This window comes from Rhea pennata, chromosome Z (genome assembly GCF_028389875.1).
Source record: "Rhea pennata isolate bPtePen1 chromosome Z, bPtePen1.pri, whole genome shotgun sequence".
In the NCBI taxonomy this organism is placed as follows: Eukaryota; Metazoa; Chordata; class Aves; order Rheiformes; family Rheidae; genus Rhea; species Rhea pennata.
In genome coordinates this window covers 58793149-58806154 of record NC_084702.1, presented here as the reverse complement: position 1 = coordinate 58806154, position 13006 = coordinate 58793149, and the positions used below count along the sequence as shown (strand labels likewise).

Below are 13006 nucleotides of genomic sequence, written 5' to 3'. Positions count from 1 at the left end.
TAAAGAAAAGTCATATAAAGGGAAGTACATGGGTTATAAATTGCAGTTGCATTTTGTTCTTAATGAATGTGATGTTTTCAGCTTAGTAGAATTACACGCCTTCATAATGCAATATTGTATGCAGGTGTAACACTTCTTTTGTATGTAAGCACATGTTATGCTAAAAAGATGTTATTTTAAATTGCAAATTCTGAACAGTTGCTGGAACTTCCTGGGAAGTACCAGAATTTGTTACCAAGGTCTGTAAGTCTGCTTTCTTATGCCTGTGCCTTACGCTCTCCAATTACATTGTTTCACACTATTTTTTCCTGCCTCTTTCAGTGAACAGGATGGGTGGTGCTCAGGAATTGAGCAGTTACTTGATATTTTAATCCTTATCATTCAGTTAGCAACCCCTGCCTTATTTACTGCACACCATTTAAGTTTCCAAAGAATACATAATTACTCATTCCCTTACGGTCTTTTCTAAGGTGACTGACTGAACTATTTTTATCTATTCAATTGTATTTTCACATGCATTGTCTGGTCAGTGGCTATAACTTCATTTTATATTTTGTGTGACACTAACGTGTAAACAGATATGCATGCATGTATTTTATATATATATATATATATATGCATCATTTCCTTTGATAACCCATTTCCATTCTAAAAACTATCTTTTACATGCTTTAAAACAGTCTTTCATGGGAATATTGAAGGTAAACAAAAAATAATGCAAATAAGTGACTATAGACATTCATCTGCGAACTTGAACCATTCTCTTATGCAACCTTATTTTCTGTGAAGCTCTTTGACTATAAAAATATCTGCTTTCATGTCACGTAAGTCAGGCAAAGTTGTTCCTTTGTTGAAAGGCCTGGTGTACTTCGTGCTGAATACAATTAAAAAGAAGACAATAAATGTAGCATTTAAATAAGTTCATATGAGAAGTGGAAAGAGGTGAAGGAAGAGAACTAAAAGTATTAGAGGACATGAGAAACGGTAAAGTAAAAAAAATGGAAATGATGGCAATAAGCACAAGTTGAAATACGAGAAATCGTATTGAAATGTAATAACACTAGACAAGGTTGTCCAGAGAGGTTGTGGAGTCTCCATCCTTGCAAATATTCAAAATCTGAATGCTTTCTTGAGCAACCTGCTCTAATTGGCCCTATTTGAGCAGGAGGGTTGGACTAGACCATCTCCAGAGGTCCCTCCAACCTCAACTATTTTGTTATTTTGTAATTCATTCTATACCAGAAGAGTCTATTTGCAGGTGTATGTATCATGCTTACATTGATTGGCAGAGCTTCATAGATCTTGTGATTTTTCTTCTACATTGAAATACTAGTAAAACATTTATCTGCAATTCTCATTTGACTAGTGGATTATCTAATCATTCCCATAAACGGTAGTTTAACTCTTGTCCTCAGCAAAATGTTGGAAGTGTTTTTATAGCACAGTTCTGTTGTTACACTGGTACTCTGCAGAAGACTGTAATAAATTATTATAATGCATTATAATTGATGAAACTGTTCTTTTATCCCAAAAAGATGAAATCCCTGTACTAGTGAAGAATCCTTAGTGGTGATGTTTACCTATTTAGGGCTTGATCCTGTTGTTAGCATCTCTTGCAAACCACGGATGCTGGAATTAACGTTTCTTTATCATTGACTTTTGCTAGTTTTTCTGCATCTACTGGTGCATCATGGTTCTGACTAATAATATTCTTCTATAGCTTGAAATACTGCTAATGTTAGTATTTCAATTTAGAATAGAAGGCATCAAATGAAAGATAGTATATAAAATCTGTATAATCTTTTATTACATTCTAAATGTGCCTATTTCTGCCTGTCTGCTAGTGATGGGACTGGAGAATTGCAGTATTTTTTTTTTTAAAAAAAGGTTGCTTCCAATTAAAGTAAATTTTGTTGCTAATGTTACTTTTTCTTTTGCAGAAGGAATTGAGCCTTCCAAGAAGAGGAAGTTTGTAAGTATCTGAAGTTTATTCTGTTGAGTTTGCAATATAGCGTGTGGTTCTGACAGCTCATGTGTAGGCTATTCTTCTTGACAGGTGACTTGGAAAGAAGGATTATTGTAGCAGTTGATTTGTCTTAAGATACATTAAAAAAAAGGAAAAAAGATTGTGAATGTGTACTTGTGCATTGTGCAGTGACCTTTTCCTATGTCCTTCCCACTGTTCTAGAGGAGCTATTTGAGTAAGATTTCCAACATATAATGACAAAAAATATTTTTCATGTTGAAGCTTTTATTTTATATTGAAGGTTTTTAGAGTTATGATCAAGAAAGAAATTTGGGTTTCTCATTACTGATACAAATGAAACTTGAAACGTAAGTAAAACTTACTGCTTAGGAAAATCTGTGATCAGGTCTATGGATGAAAAAGCAGGAACAAAAAACTACACATTTAACAGAAATCATTATATAGTTAGTATTCTGATTAGTGGAAGTAAAGGTTGTATGTGTATTCTTGTCTGCATTGTTACCAAGTTTGAGTAATACGAATTCAAGTATTGTGATCAGTTGTGCTTCATACTGATTTCTGTACCTTGGACTTATTTCTCTAGCACTTTTGAGCTGTTTCGTTTTTAAAGCTTCTACATTTGTTGGCTTTCTTTCTTCTTCTTAGTGATTTATTGAGAAGGTATTAGAATAAGAATTTAGCAAAATGTCTACATTTAGCAAAATGTCTGCAGAGAGTAAGCTCTGTTTGCTTACAACTTCTTTACAAAAATAGGTTAAGACTATACTATTATCACTGTATTGAATAAGCTTGTGTTAATGTGACAATGTGTGTGTTGGTTGAAAAAAAAAAAAAACCCAAAGCCTTGTACAAAAGGCCAGTTACTTGATTTTATGTTTATATGTTTGTTTTCAACTTAGTTTGTGGTGATAGAAAAGATAAATGTAAGAAGAAGGAACTTTATTAGCTGAGAAGATGCAGAGAAGCATGGTATATGTCCACTTTAAATGCTCTGTTGTGATTTAAATGACTTAAGGGAAATCTGCAGCTCATAGGGCATGTGGTGAAGACTTTATTGTTTCAAGTTCTGATTGATGAAAAGTTATATACTAAATAGCAAGCAGTAATGTTACTGCATGAAAAGTCAGTAATTTGTAAAATTAATTCCATATCAAGTATTTGATATTGCTGGATACATTATGAGAAGAACAGTTAAAGAGAAATATTTTTTACTGCCTTCTGGAAGCTTTTTATCAACCTGAAACTGTTGTGCAGGCAGAAGCTCACTTCTGTTGCATTAATGGCTTCACCTATAGCAGAAAATGGCTCTAGAGACTTTTTTTATCCACAGACAAGACTTGGCTTAGTCTTGTTACGTTGCTTGACATTGAATGTTATTAGATGCTTATTTTTCTCAAAGTTTTGAAAAATGTCTGTAATGTAAGCTCCTCAATTCCATTCATACACATTTTTAAAGCCTCATCATTGAGATATAAGTGCAGATTCTGCAATGTTGCTGAGATTTTAGTAAAGTATAATAAAGAAATAAACCCTTGTCAGCATAATCATATCCAGCTTTTAAAGTGGTTACTATTCTGCAGGTGGTATTTTAAAATATTTTTATTACTACTGTCTTAGTCAAAAGGATTCACAATGCAGAGGTTAGTAAGGGCTTTATCATAGGCTCTGGGGGGCATGTGGGCTACTGTATTTCCATGTTATTTGCATGTTTACAAGAAGATTGAATTTCAAAATGTGAAGGGTCCTGTGTCTTCATTGGCTTAGGAGTCTAGATAATCCGAGTAGCTACCTATAGGCATATCACTTTGGCCTCTGGGGTGTCAGAGCCAAAGGCCCACTGAGAATGCTGCTTTAAGCAGGACAGTGAAGGAGAGCCAGCTCAGGGGTGATTAAATGTAGGAACTTGGAAAATGAAGTTTGGATTGACGAGTTACTAAAAAAAAAAAAAAAAAAAATCCCCCTCCGCTTACCTGAAATCATCTCTTGCCTGCAATGGGCAGAGGCAGAAAGACTGCATTGGGAAAAATGTCTTGCCTGTGACTCAGCATGTGGATATGCATGATTTAAACAGCTAGAATGTAAAATATTTAATCTTTTAAAGCTGTTGTATTATTTTTATACTTATTTAGATGGCTGCTTTCTAGACCACAGTTGTTTTACGTCTGCGCGCAGATAAATCTGATTCCGGCTCTAGCTGGAGGTCTAGTATAATATGATAATATGGAATGGTAAATGTTTGGGAGAAAGCATAGTGAGCAGCAGATCAGTTAACAAGAAAAGATACTTGACTGATACGGAGTGTCAGCTTTTCCTTACCTGTTCTGCTGCACCAACCAGGGCTCTTTGACTGCTTTAGCCTGTTTTCAGCTTGATGCCGGAAGTGGTACTCGGACTTTCCTTAAGTTGATGAGACATGCAGTGAAAGAGGGTGATTCTGGCTTATTGCCAGCTAAACTTTCCTTTCTTTTCCTCATCACTTTCTGTACTTGAGACAGGCATTTAGGTACGTGTTCCATGTTAGGTCAGATCCCAAAATAAAGAATTAATTGGGTACAGTTAAGGGTTGCTAACGTGTTTTCAGTTTGTTTATGAAGCATGCAAGTACTCTAATGAACTGGGCAGTACATCTCTGCATCTAAAAAATATCTATCCTTTTATACATGCAGAGCGTAGGTAGCTAGAGTGAGCAATTAGAGAAGATTGGTTTATACTATGTGTTAAACAGGTGAGTTTCCATTGATGGATGTATTTAAGGCATAGGCATTCTCTTATCTTCCATTTCCTTCCCTCACCCATGGAGCAGAGCAGAATAAGAGCTACAAAGAGAGACAGCATGAGCTCACAGGTCATGGTACAAAACTTACTTTCCCTCAGTTTTAGTTAAATGCGTTGTGTTTTAAAATATCCTCCTTAAAAATGAATTTGGAGTGGACTTGCATGAGGTGGGCAGAAGTCTTCAGAAACATTCATAGCTAAATAGAAGTAAGTGGGTAGGTAGAAAGGGATCCACCTTTCTTTAGGGCCTCAGTGGTGAAAGCACTGCCACAGAAGTAAAATACCAGACTTATTGAGTGAACTAGTTTTTTTTCCTTTTTCTTTTGTTTCAGAGATATTTCAGTCTATTTCAGAGCTAGATAATTTTTGTGTATTTATTTTTGCTGCATCTGTCATTCTCCTGGAGGCTCTGAAACTAAGTAATTATGAAATGTGAGCTCTTGTTCAGTTGCTGTAATTATGTAATCTACTTGCACCTGTGGAAATGTCAAAATTGGTCACAGAATGATCATAGAACTCATTTATGCATTACAGCAAAGCAGCTGATATTCTTGGATAACAACAAAATAAGAGTGTGAGTAGCCAGGAATTTAAGACCTAAAGCCACTGCTTGCTTAAGGGCTTAATCTCACAAGGTTCAAAGAACTTGATAAATGTTTTGTAAAAGAAGTTTGTAATTAGTGACAAATACGGACTCTCGGTTAATTCAGTTGATGTCAGGAAAAAAGCGAGAATCAGAAATTGAGGGGAATGAAAACATGCCAACCATGCTTAAAAACAACAAATAACAAACAAAAAAACACCCACGAGTGCTCTCAGGCCAGTGTCTTGCGCATGGACAAAACTGGGACTGTTTGAATGTATATGTGAATGTATGTATGTCTATGTATGACATGCAATGTATGTATATGGATGACCTGTGATAAGGAAGCATGTTCAGATTTTGATGCCAAAGCAACCCTCAAAAGTAAAATACATTGATGGTACAATCTTAGCTCTCTCTCTGAACACCTGCCTCTGAGTTTTGTCCCTAATTGCACAGGTTTCTTTATGGCTTGATGGACACCGCTGTCAAAGACTGTCAAAGCAATTATTTGAGAGACTGTGAAGAACTGAGAAGTAACATCACAAACAACCTCCTGCCCAGCACCTTAAAGTACATAAGAAAGATAGCTACTTCCTTTGTTCCTTTGTATTATGTATGTATACGTGTGTGTGCATCTATGTGTGTATATATATATATATATATATATATATACACACATGAACATACGTATCTCTTCTCATCAAATCTGTGTAGAAAGGCAATATTATGTTGAAAGCACTCGTGTTAAGTTGCATGAAAAGTCAAATACGTTATTTGTAAATTGCAGGAATTCAAATATGAATTTGAGGAATTCTCCATCCTCAAATTGAGGATGGAGGATCCTGCATCCTCCAGCTGAGGAATGCGTTTCCTCATGCTGCAACTGGGAATCTGTACTTCAGTAGCTTCCTGCTGCTACTGTTTATATCTGTATTGTGATGAAGTAAAAAGTTGACCTGAGGGTGAGGACTGTGGTAAGTACTGTCGTTGCAGTGAGCGTACAGCAATTGAGATCAGTCTATTCTGTAGTGTGTCTGCCTATATAGCAATTTATGCATCTTTTATTAGCAAATATGGCTACTGCAGATCGGTGTATGCTGCTAGAATGCTCCATCTGATGGCCACTTAAGGAATTTGATGCGACTGAACAAGGAACATGGAGCAAGGCTATCCCTCTGGACATCCTCAGTGCTCCTCTCTGGTGTGTTGGCCTTTGGCAGGAAGCAGATAGGCAAGATTTGTTAGCCAGGACTGCCTGGAGCTAGCCGATTTTCTCTTTGGTACTGGTTAGCTTGCATGGTGCAGCCTGTACAGTAGGCACAGCTTATGCTTAGCTCTGAACACGAGTATTTGTACAGTTAGTCTTTCATTTCCACTGCAGAAGTGCAAAATGCTTTGATTGTTGTAAATGCAATTTACATTGTAAGACTTTAGAAGATCTTTACAGGTATACTGTGAGTGTTTGCACACAGAAGTGCTTGTGTGCTATTACAGTCACTTAACCATGTGCACATACTTTCTCTTTCTTTATTGTCTATTAAGCTAGATGAAAAGTCACTCAGTAGCCCTCCCTTTTTTGGTGTACCTTCTGGATACCATTGAGTATGTTCATTTCAGAGTAAAAAAGAAGTGTGAGCAATGGTAAATGACCAAAGAAATAAGCATTCTTTCCCATAATATGTCAAAGCTTCTTACTACAAGATACAGTATAACGTTAAAAACTGTTCTGCAGTGCTGTAGAGTGACATTCAGTTTTTTGTTTAGACTCAAGCCCGCCGTAATGGATCCTTCAAGAAGGCTGACCGGACTACAAACTACACCCCAGAGAGGAGTGATTATGTCCCCATTCACTAGTTCACTAAAGCCAGCTAGTGATTCAGCTCTAGTCTTCAGCTCTCTGTAGCACTCCCCCTTTAATTCTTAAGAACTATATGCTTTAGAGTTGAATGTTATTAGTGCTTCCTTTATGCATTTCTCTGTTAAGTGTTCAGTTACCTGATTTTCTCCCTTGTGGCAGTATACTGTACTCAGTATACTGCACAGTACACAGTAACCATATTTCTTTTCTATCTTTCTGACAAACTAAATTGTTTCAAGTTCTTCACTTCCAGGATTTTTCTGCTGCTGTCATAATTCTGAGGATTCTTTTTTCCTGAGAATTTAATTTTTTGATGTTTTGGTGATGCTATGGGCAGAAGTAAAAATCCAGCCTCCCTCTTATTACTACTCTACTGCACTGTTTATATACATCTATATTACTGTTTCCATTAGCATCTTTTGTCACAACTACACACTGGGAGTAGATTGAGAGATTTGTCTTCTAAGCACCCGTAAGTTATTTTTCATAATAGTGGCTTTGTATGTGCAGTTGTCCACTTTGAGTTTCTGGATTCTTAATGTTGCATTTGGCATTAAAATGGAATCCCATTTGAATGGGCACAAATTACTAAGAGATCCAAACTGTTCGGTATGTGACAACCTTTTTCTCCTCTATTTATCATTTTCTCATGTTTCATCTTTGAGCTTAATGTGTGTTTAACATAACATACTGGAATTTTGATGAAAATTTTGAGCAACTAATTCAAATACTTTGCAACATCTACATGTCTGGCCAGGGTCACTTGTGTGCGACACAGGACAAGGGCTATTGAATCCTTGTCATGTCTCTTGTGTTTCTTGTGATTCACAGTGAGTAACTGATTTTTGGATGCATCTTTTGTGTGCTTTAGGAGCCAGCAGTTTTTGTAGCATAATCCTTTTCCCTTCTGGATCTTGCTTGCTTCAGCCTCCATAAATTGTGGACAGATTTGCTGCCCATTGTCTGTGTTTCCTCCTTGAAGGTTGTGCGGGGCTAGCAGGAAGAGGAACAGCACAGGCAGCATGCTTGCGCCTTGTTGCCAGCTTCCTGTTGTCAGCGAAGACGTCTCGTCTTCTGCTGGCCAGGCCTTTGTGCTGTGCAGAGCCAGGCCAGGGGCTGTTTCCCTGCTGGTGTGCTGCTGGCGCTTGGGGGTCAGCCAAGCTGGTTCTGTTAACCTTTGTTCAGCTGTTTCCTTTGGTGCTTTCATACATGTTTTTATCCGTTCATACCAATCTTGATATTGTTACAAATCTCTGCGAGTTGTCTTTTGACTCATGTTTTACTATTAAAAGTATGAATTTTTCACAGTAAAGTTCCTCCTTTACCATTTTTTCTCATCATGTATTAGAGACAGGAATAATCTGCTTTATTATGATTAGTTATGCCCTTTGCAGTGAAAGGTGTATAAGCTACTTCAGGATGTTCTGAGGTTTTGAGAGATTGGTAGACTTGCATGCACCTTTTTGTATGTGTGCGTGCATATAATCTTTACATATACCTACAGAAAATACATGAAATACCTTTAGTAATTTTAGAATTAGGAATATACTGAATATACTTCAGTTATAATACTAACCTTTTAATGACCTTTTTTCCCTGTAACTAAAAATATTTTTATTAAAAATTGCTTTCTTCTTTAGTTTTGTGTTTTAAAGTTCGAGAATCCAAGATCTAGTTAGGTTACACAAATTCTTTAAGGGAGCAGGTTTTCATGTCACCTAAGCTGATGTAGGAAGCATGATGTTCTAATACTGTAATAGCTTATGTGACCTGACAGGCAAATTGGCCTGGGAAACCTTTAAGAAAAGGATGAGTCTGTCTGTTCTAAGTTCCAGCGGTGGAGCTATTTGTGGAAATACATTTAATCAAAAAGAAGAACTTTAAATAGAACTGACGAGAAAATCGTCATTTTTCTTTTGCCTGCTGATTGCCAGTGATACATCTGCTTAGGTAAACTCTGAATGGGAATATATATATTTATAGGAATTCAGCAATGAAGTGAAATAAAATAGCTTTTATTCAGTTATATTTCATGCAGACTTAGTAACCATATCAGACTGTTCAGCGTAGCATAATCACCATGCTAAGCTGTTAAACAGCATGTACCAAACAAAGTATGCTTTGGTTATCTGACTAATCACAGTTATCCTTATGGAAAGACTGGTCAACAAATACTCTCTCCTTGCTAGTCCCTTCATCCACTTGGCTTTTGTTTTCATTTTGAAATGGGTTTAGTGCTATTGAATGTTGCCAAGTTGACAGCTGTGGGAACAAAGATTTACTCTGCGCTTAGAATGATTCCTGTATTGGCAGGATCACTGCAAACTTTCTGCTGTTTTTGTGCTATTGACATGATTAGAAATGATTTTTTGGGGAACTTGTAAGTGACTGTCAGTGATATCAATTCTTCAAGTAGATAGCAATAAAAACATGCCTTTGAAGAGTTTGTTGAAGAGAATTCATACATAATGGCTAAGTTGCTTAGTACATTACATCATAGATGTACATACATCAGCAGGCAGGTAGTGATTATTGGGTATTTTAAAACTATACTTTGCTGCATTAGTAGGCTGCATATTCATACACCATTGCCCATCATACTCTTTAACTATACAGCTGTGTTTATAAGGCCTAGAACATCACAAAATTTACTGCAGTAATGACATGGTTACCTGAGGGACTGATGTCCAGAAAGTGAAGCATTTGGGATTTGAAGTTCCATTACTGTAATACCTCATATTTACCCCTTGTTCTGAGAGTACTGCAGTATTTTCTGAGTACTGTAACTTACCACCTGTCCCATTCTTGACCGCATACCATCTGCCTCCCAGCAGAGTTCGGGGTGTGCTGTGTCCTGTCAAAAACTGTTTCAGCTGCTTAGGCAAGGACAGGGCAGTGTCAAGAATGAAAAATTATCTTAAATACGTCTATCAGATTTGTGATCAGATTAAGTCACAGGGGAAAAGTAAAATAAAATCAGCCTCTGGGATCATGGTCCTGAAGGAATGTCTCAGGAATTTCAGGATGGGGGATCACATAGTTCTTGCAGGGAGTAAAGAAAGTTAAAATGGGTGCCTCTCTGCTTTGCCAAATCAAAAAATGATGGTTTTATTTAGAATAATTTATAAGAAACTTTAAATGTGTCTGCATATATTCAAATATTTCTTTAATAGTGCATTAGGTGCAACCTAGACATTTGATATAGATTAAGAAGGGTCAGATCTTAAGGCTAACTGATTGTTAGTGATCTGAAAGCAGGTGATGAGAACTAAAATGAATGAATCCGTACAAATAAGTTGCAGGAAAAAAGATCCAATCACTTCACTACTAAAACTTGTGTGAACTTGACAAAATCACGCAGAAAAGAGCAACTGAATGGAAGTCGGACAAATTGGCTAGTGTATTATTCTTGCTAATCCCATGTGATAGTCCTCTCTGCTGAAGCAACCTTTACAGATTGCTGCTTTTTTCATTAAACTGTTCCACTTCTGGTTCTGCTCTTGTACTCTGTGTTACTAGTTGAACCGGAAGTTTGCCATGTTTGCAGTGTTTCTGTGTGCATAGAAACAACAAAGCAGATAAGAGCGGAGGGAAGATGTTGAGATTTCATGGTGGAAGGGTGAGTGCTGAGGCAAGGCAGTAATTATCTCTGAGCAGCAGGCTGGGGTTTAGGGGTGGCTTGGTTTGTGAACACCATAATTATTATATTGCTTGGTTTCTGACTTTCAGTGGCAAATATGAGGGGTTCATGTGTGTAACAAATATTTCAGAGAAATACTTGTTTTAAACATCTTCTAAGTTAGCATTGACTGTCGTCTTGTTTGCTTTGTAAACAAAAGTTGCTTTGTGAGTGTGCGAGCAAAATTTTAGTAGAACAAACATTGAAGAGAAATAATGTTAAACTTGTATGGCATACACTAGAAGAGCAAATGACCATGTAACCACCTGTTTCATTCTGCTGCCTAAGAAAGTATTTACCAGTGAGAGAAATGAGGGAAGACCATAATCACCACTGGTCAGTGCCGCTTGAATTTCAAATAGTAAATGTGAGGAAGATCTGGATACTGAAACAGCATCTTGTTCATCCCCCAATGGCATTAATTTTAGTCTGTTTTGTTTCTTTTACTTAAGGAAAACTAAAGGTTTGTCAAAAAATAATTGTTTGTGACAAAGGAATTATAATGTCTGTATGAACTGCATGGTCAAGTCTACTCTATGCTGTATTGTATTGTATTTTTTTTGGCACTGATTCCACAAAGGTTTGAATAATCTCTTAATCTACAGAAGGAATTTTCTGAGGCTGTGCTGTTTCTGATTTGCACACATTTAGCCTCTGTAGGATTGGGGTCATGATAGGTTTCTGGAGAGACTTTGATTGTTTGAATGTGTGCTTTGCTTACAGAATCATAATAATACTTTTTTTTTTTTTTTTTTGGTAGAGATTAAAGGGGAGGTAAACCTATGAAGAAATGCTTAGTTTTGTTTTTAGGAAAGCAGCACTCAGGTTTCTGCACAATATATTTGTTTTTTCTGGTGTCTATAAAATCATTCTAAATCATTGCTCTCAGATGAAAGTGGCAATTGCTGAACAGCAGGGATCTACCTGCCTTGCATCATCTGGCACATTACAGATTTTCCCCTAGGAATTGTCATTATTATTGCCCTTCTATTATATAAAGTATAGGCTGACTTTCTAGAAATGTCACTTTCCAGAGATGTCGGGATGATGAAAACCTGACGATCCAATTCTGTTTCCTCAGAGAGGAGAAGCAAATTCTTTCTTCCTTTTCTCTTTTTTAGGAAATTCAAATCTGAAAATTTTTTATTACTGTCACTATTCTAAACCAGTACTGTTGCTTATCATAAGGTGTATTCATGCAGTCATATTCATAATCTGCACCTTCTTTGTCATTCAGCTGGACTGTTACATCATTTGGGAAACTCCTGTTAATGCAGAATGCTTCAGAGTCAGAGGAGCATATCATATCAAACCTGCTGCTTTGTGCTGGCTTCACACAAAACTCCAAGTCAAAGTATTGATCCTAGTTGCTGAACAGCTTGGGATCAAAGTACTGAAAAGAGCACCTGAAGTAGTTGCCTTATGTGGTTTCTGATACTAGCCTTTTGGCTTGGAGCAGTAGCGTGCTTCTGAAGATAATCCCCAGACAGTCACTTGTACATTTGGCTTGCAGAGCAGTTCTTCTACCTTCAAACTGGAGACTTATTTTGGAAGAAGCCAAACTGGAAGATCCTCGGTAGGCTGTCAGTCTGATGTACTCCATCCCCTAAATGGGTAAAAGGGTCCCAACAATGAGTGTGTACAGAGCACATATGTACCAGGAGAATGTTCTTGGACTGAGTTCATGCGCTGTCTTAAAGTCTGTCTGTCTCTCTCTCGCTGTCTTTTTTTGTTTGTTCTTTGATTTTGGGTGTTTGCCATAGAAAGTAGGATGGGTTTAATCTCCACTTGTTGGGCCCCTTTCTGAACCTTTTGGCTCTTCATGAATTTCTCCCTTTCCCCTTTTCTTTTTATAACTCTTTCCAGCAACCCTTTACCCTCCTAAAAATGCCTGCAGGATGCCATCTGGGGTCTGGATGGATTCTGCTCATTAACCTCTGCCACAGAAAGGGTAAAAGCAACTTTATTGTCAGTATCAGGAGGTTGCTGCTGGGTATGAGAGGCTGGCAATAACAAAATATCTGAAGATGAAAGCTTCCTTCTGGAGGTCCAGGAACAACAACTAGATCTTGGAGGAGCAGCAAATCAGGCCTATCCTTACTGGCAAAGCTCTTGAACAGA

General features: G+C 37.2%; 1 protein-coding gene across 1 annotated transcript in view; it reads left to right on the top strand.

Moving 5' to 3' along the window:
- The window catches only part of MAST4 (microtubule associated serine/threonine kinase family member 4), a 277539-nt gene that overhangs the window by 122099 nt on the left and 142434 nt on the right, over positions 1 to 13006 (top strand). The window contains exon 4 of the mRNA XM_062600538.1: positions 1941 to 1972. Coding sequence (XP_062456522.1) covers positions 1941 to 1972 — 32 coding nt within the window. The remainder of the gene's footprint in view (positions 1 to 1940; positions 1973 to 13006) is intronic.